General features: G+C 39.4%; 1 protein-coding gene across 1 annotated transcript; it reads right to left on the bottom strand.

Annotated features, from left to right (window-relative positions):
* Positions 1–5,244: 5,244 nt before the first annotated feature.
* Positions 5,245–22,931, bottom strand: tlcd3bb (TLC domain containing 3Bb). The gene is made up of 7 exons (XM_017695023.2): positions 22,575–22,931; positions 18,824–19,027; positions 17,509–17,592; positions 15,973–16,195; positions 12,722–12,817; positions 7,711–7,820; positions 5,245–6,153 (listed from the first exon to the last, which is right to left on the bottom strand). Exons 2-7 carry the CDS (start codon positions 18,946–18,948, stop codon positions 5,886–5,888), a joined length of 906 nt encoding a protein of 301 aa, XP_017550512.1. The 5' UTR covers positions 18,949–19,027; positions 22,575–22,931; the 3' UTR covers positions 5,245–5,885.
* Between the last annotated feature and the right edge of the window lie 305 nt (positions 22,932–23,236).

Here is a 23,236-nt window from a genome sequence, read left to right as displayed (position 1 = left end):
CGAACAGATTCTGACTCATCATTTATGGCATTTAAACACAGACTAAATGACTGATGGTTCTTCAAGGGTTCTTTAGTGAAGGAAATGGTTCTGTTTACAACTGTGAGGTCTAAAAGGTTCTTTGAGTGTTCTGAAGAATGTGCTGTAGACACTTCTATACAGAACCTTTTTGAAGGGGTTCTATTGTCACAATGTCTCGTAACAATAGCCTTGAGCACCTTGGGGGGGCTACCTAGAAGTGTCTATAAAGAACCATATATACTGTAACTTTCCATCAATCTGGAGAACATGTTCATCATGCATCTTGAAGTGTGCATCTTCTTTGAGTGCTTATGGTTCTACATAGTAACAATACAAAAACCCTTTTTGGTGCTAAACAGAACCGTATACAACACATTCTCCATCAATCTGAAAAGCCATTTCACCATGCAGAGAACCCTTTCAGCATGAAATGGCTGTATTTAGAACTCATGGTTCTTAAATCTTAAAAACCTTTTTGAAGCGGTTCTATGGTTCCGATGTCAAGCTTGTCAACCTTTTGGGTGCTATATAGAACCCTTTTCAAAAAGGTTCTATAAAGAAACCATCTGTAGCATGTTTTCCAGCAACCCGAAGAACACATTAATGATGCAAAGAACCCTGTAATCTTGCAAAAGGTTCTATATAGAACTGTTTTCTTTGTTAAAGAATCTTTGAAGAATCATTTTTGAGTGTATAAGCTTCCTGAAAAGGGATCTAGAAAGGGTTCTGTGTTTCAACGTCTAACAATACAAATATTAGGTTTGTAAATTTGGTGCTAAACAGAACCATGTACAACACATGCTCAATCAATCTGAAGAACCATTTCACCATGCAGAGAAACATTTAAGCATGAAATGGTTGTATATGGAGCTATACGGTTCTCAAAGGGCTCAAATGGTTCTTAGGAATGATGGAATATATGTTGTATGTAGCACCAAAAGGGGTTCTTCTATTTGTAACAAGCTTGATATTGTAACAACAGAAGAACTCTTTGATGCTATGTAGAACCATATGTAACACACTCTAACAATCTGAAGAACCATTTATGATGCAAAGAACAGTTTAATCATGCCCAAGGCTCTTTGAGTGCTTATGGTTCTATATAGAACCACTTTCTTTACTAAAGAAAAACATCTTAAGAGTGTAGGAGCTTTCTGAACAGGGTTCTATATAGCACCGTAAAGGGTTCTGTGTTACACTGTCAAATTTGTAACAATACAAAAACCCTTTTTGGTGCTGAACAGAACCACATACAACATTCTCCATCAATTTCAAGAACCATTTAGGCATAAAAAGATTTACATGGTTCTCAAATGGTGAAATGTTTTTTCAGATTGATGGAGAAATCAGAAGGGTTCTTCTATTGTAACACGCTTGACATTGTAACAACAGAAGAACTCTTTGATGCTTTATAGAACCATGTACAACACACTCTCCATCAAACTGAAGAACCATTTCACCAAGCAAAGTACCCTTCAATCATGCCCAAGGCTCTTTGAGTGTTCATGGTTTTATATAGCACCACTTTCTTTACTAAAGAACCCTTGAAAAAAACATTTTTTAGAGTGTAGGAGCTTTCTAAACATGGTCAAACTTGTGGTAATACAAAAACCCTTTTTGGTCGTGAACAGAACCATATACAACACATTCTCCATCAATTTCAAGAACTGTTTAGGCATTAAATCATGGTTGTCAAATGGTGCTATCGTTCTTCAGATTGAAGGAGAAACCAGAAGGGTTCTATTGTAACAACAGAAGAACTCTGACGTTGTACAGAACCATATACAACACATTCTCCATCAATTTAAAGAACTGTTTAGGCATTAAATCATGGTTCTCAAACGGTGCTATGGTTCTTCAGATTGATGGAGAAACCAGAAGGGTTCTTCTATTGTAACAAACTTGACATTGTAACAACAGAAGAAATCTGATGCTTTATAGAACCATGTACAACACACTCTCCATCAATCCAAAGAATCATTTCACCAAGCAAAGAACCCCTTAATCATGCCAAGGGTTCTTTTCGTATTCATGGTTCTATACAGAGCCATTTTTTTTAGCAAAGAACTGCTGAAGAGGTCATTTTGAACAGTGGACCCCAGTTTGCTGTTACACTGTGCACATGTATCAATAAAGCGACATTGGACCCATCAATCGGGGACGAGAGTATATAGTATATATTATATATATTGTATATTTGCAACGTGAGACTGAAATACAGCAGTGCGTTCGTCTCAAACTCTGGGAGCTTTAACAGATACACATTACACACATTCAGAACATAAAACAGTCAAGCAGAAGAAGCCCCTCGAATATGCAGCGGTAAATAGAACACTTTGATTTTTCGCTATTTTTACTCTGGTATAAGTGTCCGAGTTTGTGGTTTATGCAGGGAGATCTTATTGTTCCTTTTTTTTGTTCTAAATGATCTTAGTCGATTGATTTAATGAGATATTTGTGAGTTTGCCAACAGCATGCGATCTGCACATGAATGAAACCAGAACTGGATTCAGATTTGAAAGTAAATAGAGTATTTTTGCTACTATACATTGTTTAGTCCATTACTGCCATTCCTAACTGTAAAACACTGAAAAGAGCTGCAAGCAGGTCACTGATATCAGTATTAATCTGGGCATCGTATGCGTCATATGGATTACACAGTTCAACATAAAAATACCGTTTCATAACCAGTATGAGAACAGCACTCTTCTATGCCACAAACAAAATCTCGGACAGAATGGATGGACGCAAGAAAACAATTAAATGAACAACAAATAATAATAATAAATAATGGTCGAGAGTCCTCAAAAAACAAACAAAAAAACAGACAATAAATAAGAAAACTGTATAAATCTTTTTTTTCCTCATATTTTCCTCTTACGCTGATAAATTGTCTATATTTTTTTTGCAAATACTCGTCTCTAGCCCAAAAAGCGAAACTAAAATTATACACATTTCCAAAGAAGGGATAAGGCAGCTTAATATATACACAGATCAGGCATAACATCATGACCACCTCCTTGTTTCTATGCTCATTGTCCATTTTATCAGCTCCACTAACTGTGTAGGTGCACTTTGTAGTTCTACAGTTACAGACTGTAGTCCATCTGTTTCTCTGATACTTTGTTACCCTGTTCTTCAGTGGTCAGGACCCCCATGGACCCCCACAGAGCAGGTAATATTTGGGTGGTGGGTCATTCTCAGCACTGCAGTAACACTGAAGTTGTGCTGGTGCGAGTGGATCAGACACAGCTGTGCTGCCAGAGTTTTTAAACGCTGTGTCCACTCACTGTCCACTCTATTAGACACTCCTACCTTGTCAGTCCACCTTGTAGATGTAGTCAGAGACGATAGCTCATCTGCTGCTGCACAGTTTGTGTTGGCCATTCTCTAGTCCTTCATCACAGGTCACAGGACGCTGCCCACAGGACGCTGTTGGCTGGATGTTTTTGGTTGGTGGACTATTCTCAGTCCAGCAGCGACACTGAGGTGTTTAAAAACTCCAGCAGTACTGCTGTGTCTGGTCCACTCAGACCAGCACAACACACACTAACACACCACCCAAATAGTACCTGCTCTGTGAGGGTCCATGGGGGTCCTGACCACTGAAGAAACTGCACCTGTACAGTAAGTGGAGCTGATAAAATGGACAGTGAGCGTAGAAACAAGGAGGTGGTCAGAATGTCATGCCTGACCGGTGTGTGTGTTCAGTTCTTTTTTTTTCACCTAAAAAGTCAGGGGTTATGTTTTAGTTTACACAATATTACATATATTCATGTATAGATACATACGGTAGATAGTGCTGGTAAAGATAAACCCGAAAATGCTGCCTTAAAGTCGCATGTTTGGCCTCAGAGCAGGACTTTCGAGCCAAATCCTTCCATTTACTTTAACTTTATGCTTGGTTTTTTTAAGCTTTAGCCAGGCCATCTAACAATGCACTGTCGTCCACTAAAGAATACATTCCAAATCCCTGAGCTGCCTCTTCTCTCAGACAGGGCTCAGGTACATTTTAGGGGCTTTGTTTTATTGAAACGACAGATCTAGTATCGACCTCAGCTTGGTTTTATTGATTTATGTACTTATTTTTAAATGAGACGGGTCTTGTGAAGTTTTCTTGAAGGTTGTAAAGCTCAACGGTGTCGTCCTCTTTTGAAAATCTGTGAGATCTTGCTTATAAAATCTCTGCATTTATTGCCGGTTGTTTATTTTTTGACGGAGGGTCTACAGATGAAAGCGTAACCTTTAAATAAGATGCAGATTCAGACACAGATTTTTCCATCACAAGCTGATTTCCATCAAGCTTATTATGTCTTGCAGGCAACACTGACATGCCTAGAGTTGTATGCAAAAGTCAGGTGACATGTTTTGTTGAGTTTCTAAGTCCACATCGTCTACGGAGATCACAATTCTACACATTTTAATTCACCATTTCTGTTTATTTGCTGAATTTAACATATTGGAAATAAGCTAAAAACATCAAATCTGTCGTGACTTCTGCCATTTTATGTTTTCCCCAGTATCTTAAATTCAGCAAACAAACATTAACTATGCATTAAAATGTGCAGAAGCGTGTTCAATGTAGATCCAACACAAGGCCCGTGGGCCAGATCAGGCCCGTGGCACAATCCAAACTGGACCTTGAAGTTATTTAGATTTTCTCTTAATATTAGCCTAGTTCACAATCAGCAGCACAACAACATATTTTGCACTGACACGCCACTCTGAACAAAAGTCTGTGGGACAGCAATTTTTTTTACCCAGTTGTACACATCATATCACCAAACACACCAGCTGCGTTTCAGCTGCAGTTCAACCAACATAAACACTATAAACAGTCAGCAGCTCAGAAACGGATTCCAAAAGTTAATGAACTGTCAGGTGTCAAGACCAGAAACACAGGTAGGTTTAACAGACCTGCATTCTGGGGACATTTAAAGAGATTTAAGTTATCTTGTAGCGAATGTAGCCTAAATACATCAAGCATTTACATGTAATATTTGAAGGTTCGCTATGAGTGGATATATTTTTATATAGGGGCAACACAGTGAGCCTGCGTTCACAGCAAGAAGGGCCTGGGTTCAATTCCCCAGGTGGGTGACCAGGGTCCTTTCTGTGTGGAGTTCTCTGGTTTCCTCCCATAGATATGCAGTCAGGCCGACTGGATACGCTAAACTGCCCCTAGGTGTGAGTGTATAAGTCTGTCTGTCTGTCTGCCCTGTGATGGACTACTGACCTGTCCAAGGTGTATCCTGCCTTTCCAGTGACTGCTGGGATAGGCTCCAGCTCCCCCCCGCGTTCCAGAAGGATAAGTGGCTTAGAAGATGTGTGTGTGTGTGTGTTTTGGTGTATTAAAACATAATCGCTCTCTGTCCCTCGGATTTGTTGAGATTTTTTTAAACAGCTATTTCAGTGGTCAGATTTGACAGCCCTACTGTAGATGATATGGACTTTGGATATGAAAATTGACAAAACTTGTCACTTGACTTTTGCATACGAGTCTATACAGTCGTCATGACGACCCCTTTAGTGCCGTAAGATGCACAATTATGATGCATATTTCCTCTGTTGGCTCAAACATATGCGGCTGACACAGGCTTGGCCGTTGTGCAAACACTACCAGGAGTTTATTACGGTCGAGTCTGTTTTCCAGTGCGGCTCTCGTTGGTCTACTAAAGCGCCCCTAGATGCAGTTTAAGGGTCTCAGAGCTAAACGCAGTGCAGTATCATAGTGTTACACTGCAAATGCTCCACAGTTCCCACTCAGGTCCAGCTCGGCTCTGGATTCAGGCTCATTTTGTGATGCAGTTCATATACAACAATATTTTGTCCATCCAGAGTCTCTCCAGCTTCTCCTCCTCCTCTCAATGCCCCAAGTTGGTGGGCGTGGTCAGAGCAGCCACCTGACTGCTGTAGCCGTTGGCCGGCCGAGGGGACGGGAAGGGGCCGCGTGCGTCTGGGCAGGAAGAGGCAGGTGGTCGGGGGCATGAGGAGCGGCCAGTGAACAAGCGCAGTGCCCCCCTGCAGATGAGGGAGAACCAGTAGAGCTGCGGAGCCATGAGGAACAGCGCGCCCGCATTACACTGCCAGGGCACCGCCAGCGGAACCAGGTAGAAAGGGATGGAGGCATATCTGCAAACAGAGACAAGAAACAGAAAGAAAGGTTGTGGCAGACGGAAGGAGAGAAAAGTGCTCAGACTACCAGCCCAAAGCTTGGAACCACTTATCACACTCATAATTGTTGTTACATTTTAAATACAAAGCACTCTATGTATTCATTTTATTTTAATTTCATTTTGCATATGAATTTTGAGTTTTTCTGGATATTTATTCTATTAGAACTTTGTTCTGTATATGAATTTATTACATGTTCATTCTAGATATTAATTTTATTACAGCTTAATTCTAGATGTTAATTAGATCTTTTTTGTTGATATTAATTTTATTACAGCTTAATTCTAGATGTTAATTAGATCTTTTTTGTTGATATTAATTTTATTACAGCTTAATTCTAGATGTTAAATAGAACATTTCTGTGGATATTAATTTTATTACAGCTTAAATCTGGATGTTAATTTGAACCTTTCTTGTGGATATTAATTGTGGGTGCCTATTTAGACAACTTATTTTCTAGATAGCCGCTTTGTAAAACTTCCATTCTGGATATTCATTTATCATATAGAACTTCTTCCTGGATATTAATTTTGTTATAATTTCCTTTTAAATATTTTTGTTTATTCTGGATATTTATTTTATTACAAATTCTACAAATTAATTCTATTACAAGTTCATTCTGGATATTGATTTTATTATACCTTCATTTTGATACAAAATATATTCTATTTAATTCTTGATATTCATTTCATTCTGCATATAAATTTAATTAGAATGTAATTTTAAATATTAACTACTGGAATATAACTACTAAATATTAACTACTGGAATTTTATTTTGGATGTTCCTTTTGTTATATTTTATTCTAGATATTCATTTTAGTAGAACCTCTTTCTTTTGATATCTTTGTTTTGCCTTTATTCTAGATGTTAATATTATAACTTCATTCTGGAAATAAACTTTAATTAAACTTTACTTTGGATAAGAATTTCAGTAGAACTTAATCCTGTATATAAACTTGACGGGAACATAATTCTATATATCAATTCTATTAGAACTTCATTCATTTTTACATTAATGTCATTATATTTCATTCTGGATATTAATTTAAGTAGAGTTTATTTCTATATTGTCTGTCATATTATAACACCTTTGTTCTTAAAGTTATTAGAACTTTATTCTGAATGAAAATGGATCTAATACGTCTGCCTGGATTTTCTGTCTCTTTACTTTTGATGTTCTACAGCTTTCTCAGTCATTTCAGAATCATCTAGAGCTCTGTTCATAATTCTGGACACGCTGAACATTTATTTTACTGTTTTGACAGCTTCCTTCTGATAACTAGAACATGTGAAGCTGCACAGGACCGGCACCATATTACCATATCTTCATCTATCTGTTTGATCGCTTCTACGTTGTTTAAAATGCTGAGTTTTGGAGAGGTAGTGTTCGTTATTACGTGTCGCTGCACACACAGCTGTCCTGTTTTGAAAACTGAGAGAGAGAAGGTGAGAGTGAGAGAGACAGAGAAAAAGAGAGAAAGAAAGCCAGAGGAAGGGATGTGAAGAGCCATACCTGCCATAAACATAGTAGAGGTAGGGGAAGAGAAGGACTCGACAGATGAAGAAAGTGATCAGCATGAGCGCCCCATTCACTTTGTGAAGTAGCGTGTGCTGCTGCTTGTACTGAGAGAGAGTGCAAGTGAAAGGGTAAACACAAACAAGCAATCCAACTCGAAAGAAGACTGAAGAAATGAGGCAGAGAGAAAGAAATATGAACGTGGGAGGCTGACAAAAGAAGAATTTATGGTGTGTCGTCTGAAAAGGGCAGTTACCAAAGACTACACTTATGTATACCGATCAGGCATAACATTCTGACCACCTTGTTTCTACGCTCATTGTCCATTTTATCAGCTCCACTTACTGTATAGGTGCACTTTGTAATTCTACTGTAGTCCATCTGTTTTTCTGATACTTTGTCACTGTTCTTCAGTGGTCAGGACCCCCATGGACTCCCACAGAGCAGGTAATATTTGGGTGGTGGATCATTCTCAGCACTGCAGTAACACTGATGTGGTGGTGGTGTGTTAGTGTGTGTTGTGCTGGTCTGAGTGGATCAGACACATCAGTGTCATTGCTGGATTGAGAATAGTCCACCAAACAAAAATATCCAGCCAACAGCGTCCTGTGGGCAGCGCCCTGTGACCACTGATGAAGGACTAGAGGATGAGCAACACAAACTGTGCAGCAGCAAATGAGCTATCGTCTCTGACTTTACATCTACAAGGAGAACGGACAAGGTAGGAGTGTCTAATAGAGTTGACAGTGACTGGACATAAAAAAGGTCCAGCAGCACTGCTGTGTCTGATCCACTCACACCAGCATAACACACACTAACAAACCACCACCACGTCAGTGTCACTGCAGTGCTGAGAATGATCCACCACCCAAATAGTACCTGCTCTGTGAGGGTCCATGGGGGTCCTGACCACTGAACAGGGTAACAAAGTATCAGAGAAACAGATGGACTACAGTCTGTAACTGTAGAACTACAAAGTGCACCTATAGAGTAAGTGGAGCTGATAAAATGGACAATGAGTGTAGAAACAAGGAGGTGGTCAGAATGTTATGCCTGATCTGTATATAAGCAGCAAAAACAATGCTTCAGTTAGAAGAAAAAGCAGCCCTAAAACAACTAAAGAAAAAGTGAACGTAAAGTAAAAAAAGGTGATTGTCAGCCAAGCAGTGACGGTGCTGTCGGCAACAGATAAAAAAAACAAAGTAAAACTACAAATGAGTGATGATTTGTAGTAAAGCCTATTTCCTGTGCAACTGTATGAACTTTCCAACACAAAAATAAAAGTAGAAGAAAAGCGGCAGCTTAAAATACTTATAGACACTTAAAAAGGATGGTTCTTCAAGGGTCCTTTATCAAGGGCAGTGGTGCTACTTAGAACAATCAGTTCCATATAGAACTATTTCATGATTTAATGGCTCTTTGCATGGTAAAATCGCTCTTCAAATTGATGGGGAATGTGATGTATATGGTTCTATATAGACCCTTTTTGAAAATGGTTCTCTATAGCACCAAAATGGGTCTTTATACTGTTGTGATGTCAGGCTTGTTACAACACAAAAACCTTTATTGGTGCTGTATAGAACCCTTTTGCAAAAAACTGACTGGAAAAATTTATTTAATCTGAAGAACCCTTTCAAATGGTTCTTTGACTCTTGGGTATATATAAAACCATTTTCTTTACTAAAGAACCCATGAAGAACCATCTTTATTGAGAGCATAGGCTGCAAAAAAGGCAGTTCTGGATTCATTGTTTTTATGATTTTTTAAAATGTTATGTCTGCATTTGCATATATCTGCTTGTTCAGCCTACAGCACTTTAGCCCCGCCCACTCACACTGAAGTGCGTATATACATATATATATACACACACACACACACACACACACACACACACACACACACACACACACACACACATACATACATACACACTCACCAGCCACTTTATTAGGTACACCTTGCTAGTAGAAGGTTGGACCCCCTTTTGCCTTCAGAACTGCCTTAATTCTTCATGGCAAACTTTCAACAAGGTGTTGGAAACATTCCTCAGAGATTTTGTTTATTTGAGTTACTGTTGCCTTTCTTTCATCTCGAACCAGTCTGCCCATTCTCCTCTGACCTCTCACATCAACAAGGCATTTTCGTCCACACAACTGCCGCTCACTGGATATTTTCTCTTTTTCTGACCGTTCTCTGTAAACCCTAGAGATGGTTATGTGTGAAAATCCCAGTAGATCAGCAGTTTCTGAAATACTCAGACCAGCCCGTCTGGCACCAACAACCACGCCACGTTCAAAGTCACTTAAATCACCTTTCTTCCCCATTCTGATGCTCGGTCTGCACTTCAGCAAGTTGTCTTGACCACCTCTACATGCCTAAATGCATTGAGTTGCAGCCATGTGATTGGCTGATTGGCTATTTGTGTTAACAAGCAATTGAACAGTGGCCAGTGAGTGTGTATATGTGTGTGTGTGTATATGTGTGTGTGTGTGTATATATATATATATATATATATATATATATATAGTTGTTGGAACAAAACCTTCTCCAAAATGGTAACTTAACAGGAGAAAGAAAAAACATACATTACTTTTAATGTAAGTCAACCAGATTTTTTCCATGTAATTTTGACATGTTTCTTTTGGTCCATTCACCATAAAATTTACATATAATGTAAAGGGCGATGTAAAAATGACAAAAATACTGGTTTTATATCAGTCTTAAAGGCACAGTAACAAAAATAGCTGATTTTTAATTCTAAGTGACACAGAGAGGTTGGAAAATAGCCATGTTACCATAAATGAATTAGGACTGTTTTTGGTATATAAAACCACATACATGTCAAAAGTGGACCTCTAAAATATAAGCTAAGTGAATGATATGGGTCCTTAAATATATGTAACTGTGTAAATGTAACCATCTCTAATATTAACTAGGCTATCTTGTACAAAAACTATTCTTAGGTTGAGGTACAGTTCTCAGGCTGGTTGGCATTTGCTTAATATTTTCCTAATATCAGAATGAACCTATAAATAACCCCAAAGCCTGAATCAGTTGTCATGCAGTTGACACACCGCACCTATCTTAAACAGAGTCCTCTGCATGCTCTTGAGAACCAGGACACACATTCAGCCATGTTATGTACAGGCGACGTAATTGGCTACGTGCCATGCTGCTCAATGCCCTGCAAAGTTGAGGGGGGGTGCTAGAAAGGAGGATATTGCATCTAGTGTTAAAGCTCTTCTAAATTCAGGAGGCTATATTCAGCTGTGAGAGGCTTGGAGTTGGAGAGGGCGGCTGGGAAAACTGTATAGACAGGAGGAACATTCATAAAGACTTCTAATTTATACAATTATCCTTTTACCCCAAATGTTGCCAATCAGCCGAGATATATTTGGTGCCTGAGGTTTGGGGGGAGGTCAAGGATGACTGTAGCATCACCAGGGATCGAACTCACAATCACGGTTTATTACATTGTTTGACACAATCTTCCCGGATCTTCAATCTCCCCAAGTTCAGCCACGTCCCCCCACTGCGGCGCTCCTTCACTGGCTTCCTGTAGCTGCACGCATCAGATTTAAAACCCTACTGCTTACCTACAAAGCCAAAAATGGACCAGCCCCAACCTACTTGATGGCAATGGTGAAATCTTGAGCTGTACCATGAGCCCTTCGAGCTTCAAGTACAGCTCGGCTTGACCAGCCATCGTTTAAGGTGCGTGAAAGACAAGCATCGAGACTGTTCTCCGTACTGGAGCCTGGGTGGTGAACCGAACTCCACTTGCTGTCCGTACAGCAGTCTCTCGCGGTCTTCAAACGCAGACTGAAGACTCTGTATACAGCACTTAAACTAGCACTGAATTAAATATTGTATTGTATTGTAGTGTAGTGTAGCGTAGTGTATTGTATTCTATTGTATTGCACTGTTCTCTGTTCAACTCTGATCCTTTCTCTGGGTATCAACCGTGACTTTTTGTTTCTAGCAGTATCTGAGCTCAGGACTGTCTTTCTCTCTAATCTACTGTTAACTAGCAAAGATACTTTCTCTAGATAGACAAAGCACTTCTTGTGAGTCACTCTGGAGCATGCTGTAAATGTAAATGGCACATTGTTATCTATAAAAATGGTCAAAATTACATAAAAAATTCTGAAAGCTGTTTTTAAAATACGTGAGGTACATTTGCACAAAGCTGAACAATAATTCTAAGCTAACTTGTCAGCTACATCAGCACCGTGGCTCCAGCGCAAAACTAAAAAAGCAAACTCTAAACACCCAACATGTCTTAAGATTAAGTGACCCTTATTAGTCCCACAATGGGGAAATTTCACCTCCGCATTTAACCCATCCGTGAAGTGAAACACACATACACACTAGTGAGCACACACACACTAGGGCGCAGTGAGCACACTTGGCAGCCCAATCCGCAGCACCCGGGGAGCAGTTGGGGGTTAGGTGTCTTGCTCAAGGACACCTCAGTCATGTGCTGTCGGCTCTGGGGATCGAACCGGCGACCTTCCGGTCACGAGGCTGGATCCCTAACCTCCAGTCCATGACTGCCCCAATTAATTGATCGACTACATTTAGTGGGGAAACCTCAATTTTTGCTAATTTTTGCCCAACCATACTGGAGCTGCCTTAAAACAACAGCATGAACTGCCTCTTACGTTCTTTGAATATGCACAGGGCATCTCAGACATAAAAGATCTAGCCTTCAGTCTTGAGAGAGCACGGCACACTTCAAGTCAGGACTTGCATATTGACAAGCATTCTATTTTCACTTTGCCTCGGCCTACAGGGACTCCCTAAGATTTCCATGCCAAGTCAGCAGCTGCTAATTGCAACCTGTCCCTCATGGCCAGGCCATAAAAGACGCATTAAGGTACAATGTAATCACCGCACTCTAAATATTGCATGCGCCATTGTTTAAGACGAGGTGAGAGTGATGAATCAGTATAAAAATACCACGGGGTGGAGTGAAAAACACTTGTCTGATCAATAATGGATGTACCTGAATGAGGATTTTGCCCAGGCAGACGGAGGGAGTGCTGAGTTCAGCCAGGAACATGACGCCCTGGAAGTAATCGCCCTTCCCCTGCCTCCAGAACTGCGAGAGGGAGATCAGACATCATACGGTTAGTGCACGGCATCAGCATAGGGCTCCAGATCAAACTTAAGCTCAGGTTCCAGTGGTCAAAGTGACTCTTGTGCTCCAGAGTCAGTAGCATGTAATTATTTAATTATCTCCCCCCCCCACCCCTCAAATTGCAAAGGTCTCAAAGCTGAAAAGTAGTACACTCCTCTCAGGCTACAGAGGACTGCCAGGGTTCTCATTAATATTCATGCTGCCTCTTCATACGTTTTGGAACAGTTTATTTTCAGAAGCCACACTGTGATTCTGAGTATTTAAATGAGCACTTGTGACGTCAGGTCTAACAGTGGAAAACAACCAGAATCAAGGCTGTGTGCTATATTCTAATTCTATTCATCAAATATATTTTTGCAATATATGAAAACTGCCAAAAATGTATTAGTATATAATACGTATAAAATGCATTTATTTGTTAGTATTTTTTTAAAACTAAAGTTACAGATATAATTAATATACGTGAACTGAATGAACGGTGCTGACTTTGCATTAACCATGTACATCTGCAGCAAGACACTCACACAATGTATTTCAAATAAACAAAATATCAAATCATAACTTCATTTTCACTGAGTATCAAGACCTACAACACTCGCTTGTATCATGTTAAAGGATCATTTGATCATATTTAAAATTAAGATACTGGAATACAAATTCATTTCTAAAGGTATCAGACAGGATTTTGACAATTTTCATACATTTTCAAATGTATCTGATAAACACATTTACATACATTTATTTTTGCATCGTACATTTCTCTGTGTAATATTTCCCCATACATTTAAAATAAACGCATTTTACAATATATTTGGTTCACATGGCGATATTTTCTGAAATACATTTTAGAGTTTGTAATGTATTTCAGCATAGACTGCAATGTATGTGAAATGTATAAAAATACATGTCCATATTTTTTCCAGATGGGTCTGCATTATAAAGATCTGATAGAACCACATGGAGAAAGATCAAAGTAACGTGAGGGCAGGAAAACATTCAGACACTTTTCTTTGTTTTATCTGATATATATCCAGTACACATATCCACACACACGATGTCTTTTTGACAAAAAAGAAGTCACATTCACAACAAGTAGCAATCATGGTGAAGATGAAGGAGCCTCCTAAAGTTCTCAGAGACAACATTAACCCTTGTGTGGTGTTGATGTGTTTGTTACTCTGTGGTCTGCTGGACCCAATATTGATATTGTTTTTTTAAATCAATACAGTCATAACAATGTATGCAAAAATACCAGATGTTTAAAATATCACAAGTGTCCAGCGTAGGATTCTCCTTTAGCAGCTGTAGCCAGTCAGCAGCCTGTTCATGTTGTCCACCGTCACACACACACATATACAAACAGACACACACTATAAGCAGGCCATGTAGGAGGAGAGCAGAGTGAAGAACACAGCAGGTTCCCCCTCGGGTTCAGCCCAACACCACATGTGTAGTATAAATGTGTGGGGGGTGAACAGAGTGAAGACACTGAAAATGGGCTATTTTATATGTTCGTCGCAGAAAATGAGCAAAGACCAAGAATCTGAGGTTGAAATAATAATAAATCACTTCATTTTTTTTTTTGGTAAACCACAGACCCCAACACCACACAATGGTTAAAACAGAAAAACAACTACAACAACATTTAAACAGAAAAAGCTACAGAGCCCTAGCAAAGACTTGAATGGTCCCAGTCAGTACAGTATTGTTCAATAATACACAAGTTTATGAAGCCACAACAACTCTTCCCTGGACAGGTGAGCCACGTAAGATTTCTCTACTGATAAGTAGAGTAACAATAAGCAATGAGCTGCATCTCAATCATCTCTGTTCCTACACCCCTACAAAACTCCTCTGCTAAAGAAGCTCAGAGGTGTGCATCTAAAATCTACACACGGCCATTAGAGAAATCAGAACTCTTTGGAATGATGAACCTCAGCGGTCTGACGAAATGAAAAAAGAACTCCTAGGGCATAATTCAGTGGAGAAAGATGGCTGCATGTATGATCCCTACAAAAACCAACAGTGAAGCATGATGGTGGGAGCATCGTGTTATGGGGCTGTTCTCTGCTCTCAGCATCAGAAGATATTACAGGATTTTGAAATTGCAAATCCAACCTTGTAAAGTTAAGGAATTGAAGATGGTTTCCTGAGAAAAATGGCCCAAAATTAAACCACAATTTGGAAAAAATGAACTACTTCTTACTGCAGACGTCTAAAGCACAGCTGCCAACAACACACCTCACTTAAACTGACATCACCATTTCCTGTGTGCAATATAATCAATACTCCATGTGAAATATGTGAAAATTATCTCTATAGTGTAAAGATTTGCTGCTTTTCTATTCTTAATGTGTATACTGTTAACTCCTCACCATCCCATGTATAACGTAAATCAGTACCTTGGGTAAAATATCCTTATAGTGTAAATATTTCTGCTTCTATTTACTTATAGTTGTTTATATTGTTAATTTTTGTGGATAGTTTATATTTTATACAGAGTAAATTTTTTATATTCATCTTAGTTTTTTACTTTTAGTATTACATATATAACTTTAAAACTGGTTAAATAATTAATAAGGTTAATTACTTTGTTGTTTATTCTCTTCTTGTTACTTCTTTTCTTGAGTGTCTTGCTATCTCTTTACTGCAGTATCACTGTGAGTTTCCCTGTTGTGGGACTAATAAAAGATTATCTTATCTCATCTTAAGCTTTGCAACAAAGTACCAGTGTTATGCATTTGTGGTGCCTGAATATATTTTATAGATATCTTTGTTCATGTTCATGAATACACACTGAATACATTTATAAATACATATTTTTTGGTTTATCATTCTAAGTACAGAGTCAAAAGCCAGTATAAGTGAACTGGAAGTTTATTAAATAATACAACCAAAAGTGTCTGAATACTACTTTCCCCTCACTGTAAACATGCAGGGCTGTATTTATGGATCTTGATGTCAATCTTAAGTCAAGTTACTATGCAGGACAAACCCAGCACTGCTTTCTGTTCTAAGACTAGCTTCAATCTAGGTCAAAAATCTGGCCGGACGTTTTCCTTTTCCACACAGCTACAGAACCGAGAAGTGTGCCAGTGCGCCATGGTGACAGTTACCACAGAGATGGGGAAGCACACAGTGACCATGACGACGTGGTGTAAGACCATGAGGAACTCTCGGCGGAGGTAGCTGGTCAGCACCACGGACTTCGACTTGGGGCCGTTGTCCACCTCGTGACCTTTGACTTGAAGCTTGTGCCAGTAGCACAGGAACATGGCATAGATGTCGTACACAAAGTAGGGCACAGCGAACAGGATGTACGAGCTGGTGAGCCAGTGCCTGAGAGATGGAGAGAAGGACGGAAAGAAAGATTTACAGGTTAATGCAGTTTTTTTACAACCAGACTACTGACATCTGTCCAAGGACACAGAATTTCAAAACACAGAAAAAAATAAAAGATTTTTACAGAGAATAAAAAACAGTTTTAGAAATATTAAACAAAATTACTTTTTTTATAAAGAAAAGAATAAAGAACAGATAATGTAAGATAAGTAAGTAAGATAAATAATAAAGAAAACATTGATTATTTAGAAAGAACAATAAAGGATAAACAACCAATAAAATGTTGATTCTTAAGTAAAAAAGGAATATATAATATATAAAATGCAGACTCTAGCAAGAATAAAGAACTGATTAAAAACGCTTTTTTTTCCCGAAAGGCAAGAATAAAGAACCTGCATGATAAAATACTGCATTTATGGAAAGGAAGAAAGAAGTGATAATGTTCTGATTATTTTATTAGAAAAGAATGAAGTGACAAAATTAAAGACTAAAAAAAGTTTTTTAGAAAGAACAGAATAAAGAACAGACAAAATATTGATTATTTAGAAAGAATAAACAATAAAAAACAATAAATGCAGATTCTTTAGTAATAACAGAAAAAAAGAACAGATACAATTTTGTTTTTTAAGAAATGAATCAATAAAGATCTGGTAAAATACCAACTTTTTAAGAAAAGAAAAGATGTGTTCTGATAAAACATGTGAACTACATAAGTTCACAGAATTAGATGTTACATATCATGTTTAATAAACTGCTTATTTAGGATTTATGAGATAAATAAATGGTCACAACATTGAAACTGGCCAAAAGAGCTGGCATTCGTTAATTACACGTTAACCACATCATCAACTGTTGATGTCTTTTGGTCCACTGAAACATGTTACCCTCATGTGCTGTGAGCTATGGGCTGTTTTTCTCAGTAATGGCAAAATATCATATCATGCGTGACTCTGGAAATATTAAGGCATAATAGTGTCTGACCACATCTGCGCAAGTTCTAAACAGCAGTGCTTATGTTCTGTAAAGCTCTGTAGCCAAACCAGTGAAAATACAGTCACAGGGAGAGATGGACAGATTGAAAGATGGTGGCATTGACTTGACCTTCATTTATCCAACTGCTCCCTGGCATCTCTAGTCTGGTGCATTAAAAATTCATGAGCTGTCTAGAAAACCTAATCATCCCACTCTCCTATGTACTATGTCCTATGTCCTAAGCACTAGTACTGTTGGCTTATAAATCCTAGGCCTGTGCCAAATCTTACGATTTTATAAAGATTCATTTGGTGTGAATAAAAAAGAGGCATGCTTACTGATCCTCGATGATGTCATCACAGGAAGTCGAGATGATGTAACCAGCCGAGGAAGCCATAACCGCTTGGATGGATGACACCAACCTTGTGGATATATGATGCACAAGTCAATAACCACACTCTATCAACTGAGCTCATATTCTGAGTCATATTTGCTATCATGTTTCAGATGTCTAAGTCTTTAGACATTATGAGGCTGTAGAGTTTCATCCCGATCTGCACTGTCCTGCACTTCAAGCTTAACCTCTTATTCTCGAGGGTATATTTTGATTTGCCCAAATTGTAAGGCAAATTATTAAGTAACTGCATAAAATAAATGTAAATATATATATATATATATAGTAAAAGACATGTGTTTTATGATCTACACATGTCACTATATGCTTACAATTTACTGCTGAAAGCCAAAAATCTCAGATGCTCTTTGTGTTATTTTATAAAAGTAATGTTTACAGAGCAGATCACTTAAGAGATGCCGTCTGTTTATAGTTTAGCTTCTTTTATTATAAGGGTTTAAAATGACATCACCATCTATTAGACTGGAGAGAAGAGTTACAGCCTCATACAACGCCCAGCCTCTGAATGTAACTTATGAAATATGAAAGTTATGAAGAACATGACACAGTGCGTTTTGGAACCACCGGTGGTCCCAAGGAGTTGAAGAGGTTGAACTGTCACCTTCAGTTTAAGATAAATAACTATCCAATGGAATACATTCGCTTCAGCTCTCCAATCTTTTTAAGTTTTTAAAAAAGAATAAAAAATGCAGAATTAATAAAGGACAAATACAAAAATAAGTAAAAGGCTCAATAACGGCAATGACTGCATTCATCCTAAAAAGCACTAGTGAGGTCTGGTACTGATGTTGGATGGTCAGTTCTGGGTCACTCCAACTCATCCCAAAAGTATTGGATGGAGCTCCATCACCCCAGAGAACACAGTTCCACTGCTCCACAGCCCAAAGCTGGGGGGCTTTATACCCCTCTAGCCCACACGTGACACTGGGCATGGAGACCTGAGGTTCATGTGCAGCTGCTCCAGAGTGTCCCATTTTATTGGTCAGTTCTTTTCTTTGGAATGTCTGTGTCAGCAATAGCTATAGGTTATAAACATATAACTTCTTGCAACGATTATTGACTATGGAAAGAGGGCGTTGATACAATAGCTTGATTACTGATCATCTATTATATCAAAGTTACCTTGTATTTCTCTTCTCTCCCCTCCCCTCACCCCTCTGCCCACCCCTTTTCTCCAGAATGCATTTGTCATTTTTTGTTTTATGTATTCTGTCTGATGTGGTGTCAAAGTTATTTACCTGGCAGATACTGTAACAGCATCTCCCTCGCTCCATCTCAGACCAGGCAGCCGCTTGAGACACTGCTTAGACAAGAGGAAAAGCCCTGGGAAAAACACAGAGCCCGCGGCCAGGATGGACAGCATGGTCCCAGGTGGCCGAGCTCGGACGAAGCTGCGTTCGGAAAGAGCTCGGACTGTTCGAGAAGGTCTGCCCTCTCTGCCTCTGCAAGAGAAGGTAGTATTAATTAGGGATTTAAGGAAACAAATCCGTTTAGCTTCAACACGATTCTTGATTCATATTTCGGGATTCAATTTCTGATTTTATTCTATTTTAAGTGATAAAAATGTCTGAAATACAGAGACTTAATTAATTATATAACACACAGACTGGGCTAGCAAAAGTGCAAAATACAAAAACCTGAATAAAATACAATATGAGGGCTGAAAGACTAAATCACAATTTAATGCAATTTTCAAATCACCACACCTGCAATTTTTTAAATTATAGCCTACATGATTAAAGCATCAAAGGTTTTAGATGTAGATGAGTCAGAACAATCAGAGAAACCCATATCTTCCACGTGTTGTTGTGACATCACAACCACAACTTACTTACAGTCTCACATACTATATTCAGGGGTCAAGCCTCAAGCCAGAAAAGGGGGATATTCTGGTCATCTTGGCCAAAAATAGGCCTGAAATGTGTATAAAATAATCGCAATTTAAATCTCAGATGCAATATAACTAAAATTGCAATTAAGATTTTTTTCCCCCAAATCACACTATATTGCCCATATGTCGAACCTGAGGCCTGTAGGCCAGATCAGGCCCGCCAACCAATCCTATCTGACCCGCAAAAGCATTTAAATTTTCTATTAAGATTAGCCTGTTTTACAATGTGTTGAACTACAGTCCCCAGCATGCCCTGCAACATAATGTGTTCTGACTCTCCTACCCCAAAAACAGTCTATGGGACAGTGGTTCCTACTCAATTCTACACAATTCTACACCAGTCATGTCAGCAAAATGCATTTCAGCTGCAGTCCAGCTAATATAAACACTGAACGTCACCACAGCAGCTCAGAAACTAATGAACGTGCAGCAAAGTAAGGATGCTAGATGTCCAGTTCAGCCAAATAGGTAGGTTTAAAAGACCGAGCACCTGGGGATGTTTCCATTTAGAATATTCCAAGTGCAAAGGTCTACAAGTGTCTGCATTTTGGATATTTTGAATAAACAGTAGTCGGCTGAGGTTACAGCACAACATTCATTAAAAATAAAAACATTTTTTTCTCCGGCCCACAGAATTGCTGAGATTTTTTTAATACGGCCCTTTTACTGGTGGAGTTTGACACCCCTGTTATACTGCATGTCTCCACTATATTGCAAACATCAATGAGTCACAAAAGCACAATTAAAACGTAAACCGATCCATCAAATGGTCACTGACAGTGGAAACACTCAGAAGAGGGTGCATTAAAATCATCACCCTAATTATTAATGTGAAAACCTCTCTGGCCCAGGATTTATTACTGTGCTCCTCAGCTGGAACTGATCTGACGTGAAGTGCAGCACTTTGTGCAGAAACCCAGCCATTATGAATGGTCCCATATGTGACACACACAAGCGGCATAAGACTGCCACACGTGAGTCAGGTCACATGGCCTGTCAGACCTTGTTTCTCTGTTGTTGTTATTTATAAAGATGACGGCAACATATGCTGCTTTTCTGCAAAATGTTTTTATTCCACTCATAATATCACATTATATTATCTCTATTTTTACCCTCTTTCTTTATACTTCTGCTGTAGCTTTCTTTAAAAAACCCACAGTTGATAAAAACAGATTTTGCTTGCTGTCTAAATTTCTCATTCAGCACCTTTCTGCAGTGAAGCACCTGCCAAAAGGCTTCTGTTACAAATATGATGGCATTTGAATCATTTTGAACTGATAATTTAATTAACTTCAATGCATATGCCAGAATCATACACTAGAAGGGGAGCTCCACACATTTTTATGAATTTCTATATAATTCAATCAATGAGTTATAAACAAAGCCATTCAAAGCGGTTTGATGTGATGTTGTGATGAGGTCACAACACAAATATAGCCACTTTATTTACTATCCAAAACCACCAGTGAGCTTTCATGTGTCTTCAGAGAATTTATATGTAAATTGAAATAGTGGGAAATCTGAAAAAGCAAGCTTTTTGGGGGGACTGTTTTGCCTCACAACACTCTCTTCTCAAAACTATAGTAAACCAATGTCTCTGTATTCATTCCAGTTTCATATAATGTAACCATAAATGCATTAAAATAAATGAACTAAAATATATTTGTGGTATGACTTTCTGTGAGGGAGCTTTTAGAGGTGGACGTCTGGTTCCTATCACCACCACTGTGAACAGTTCTGACTCAGTAAGTTTGTGACTTTGTTTACGTCTTATCCAATTATGTAGAATTTTTGAAAAAGTGGTGGAGTACCCCTGTGTGCTGCAGCTATGGTGCATGATCGATTAACATAGACAGTAGTGCTGAGACGCCAACAGGAACTGAGACTAGATCCACCTTTTGCTCTATGGAGAAACATTTATTTCCAGAGGTGCAGATGCACTAAAATAAATAAAGTTGAGGCATTTAAGTATAACAGCTCAGTGCTGCTTAAAGGGGAATTCCACCGAGTCTTCAGAATTTCTGCATTCAGTGGTTATATTCAGATATATTCAGAGCGGTTCAGAGCGGTCTGGTGTGAAACGCTCTGTTCTAGAGAAACTTACCGAGTCAGAACTGCTCACAGTGGTGGAGATGGGAACCAGACGTCCACCTCTAAAAGCTCCCTCACAGAAAGTTATACTCTAAATGTGGTGGAGGGATACATGAAAGATGCTCAAATGCAAAATAGTCTAACTATAGTCCAACTATCATCAACAATCAATATAAACGTTCAGAAGACACGTGTAGGTTCCCTGGTGATTTTGGATAGGAAATGAAATGGTCTTATCTGAGTTGTAGTCTTTGATATATTTGGTAGAGCTCCTCTTTAAGTCCTTCCAATAAAACCAGTAGGGCACGAAAAAAAAGCAAAAGCTGGAATGGAAGCAGGTGCATTTCCCTGCAAACCCTGGCTGTGTGTGCTGTATGAGGAAACCAAGCGAGCGGGAGCTGAGCGAGGTTAAAGCTCCTGAATGAGCTGCTGGCTGAGCAGAGGACGGATGAATGGAGTTTGTTGGGACACAGGCCCCACGGCTGGCCCAAAATAAAGACATTTAGAGCTGCGCAGCTCTGCAGATGCCACTCAAAGGCAGCCTTCTGGCCCATAAACCCAGCCGAGTGGTTTCATTAAGGCTTCAGGGAGCAGATATTTGAGCCTGAGGTGCAAAACCGAGAGCAAAGGTGCCTCCAGAGGAGGCAGAGGAGCTGCCCGAAATGCGCAATGCGCTATTCGGCTGTGTGTGTGGAGAAGCACACAAGAGCAAAACAGCCCCAAAAAAGCACCTGCGAGGGAATTAAACGTCCGACATTAACCTTAATGCTCGGTGTGGCTCGCTTTTGGAGCAAATTTAGTCATGAAGTTACCTTATTCGAATTGCCCCGTTCCATCTTAAACGGTGCAGCGGTTAACGTTACATTCTGTACCGTATGTAATGTAACTGCTGCACCATTTAAGGTGGAACGGGTGATTCGAATAAGAAGCTGTGGAGCTTTGCTGGCTGTGGAGGTTAGCTTAACCTATGTAGTCTGATTCTGAGAAACAGAACAAAGCCAACATACGCGGTGTAGCGGTGTCCAGTCAGCGGCCTGGAGAAACTCGAGTCCCGGTGGAGGCGAGCAGCAACGTCCGGCTCCCACCAACCCGGCTAACCGACATGGCTTACTGTTTTTTCCCGCTCGTGTCCGTTAACGTTAGGCGACCGAGACGTTATGGCTCGTTAAAGATGCCGCTTCTCTCCCTCTCCGGTGTGGCTCACACAAATGTCGACATTTAAGTCACCTCGTCGACGTTTTCTCACGCTCTCATTTATTTTTGTGGAGTTTTTCTGTAGTGTCGTTAAATCCGTTAGCTAACTGACAGAGGACCAGTTTGAAAAAGACGGAGATTCTGATGCCCCTCACGCGTTATTATTTTCCCTCCACCCGTATTCAGGAAAGGCCCGCCCCCTCCTACGCTAGGATTGGATGTTTTTTCACCCTCGAGGGCGGTCTTCTGTTGTAAATAGCCAATCGTAGCGGAGATGATACGGAAAACGGGTGGGGAGAGAGATAACGGTCGTTTGTTATGATGCTACGGTTGGGCTGTTCAAATCTAAACGTTCTGGAGTCGACTCGGAGTCTCACACACACACACACACACACACACACACACACACACACACACACACATATATATATATATATATATATATATATATATATAGATCCCTATATATATCTAG

The sequence above is a fragment of the Pygocentrus nattereri genome, chromosome 13 (assembly GCF_015220715.1).
Source record: "Pygocentrus nattereri isolate fPygNat1 chromosome 13, fPygNat1.pri, whole genome shotgun sequence".
NCBI classification, from domain to species: domain Eukaryota; kingdom Metazoa; phylum Chordata; class Actinopteri; order Characiformes; family Serrasalmidae; genus Pygocentrus; species Pygocentrus nattereri.
This window is presented reverse-complemented; position numbering and strand designations above follow the sequence as displayed.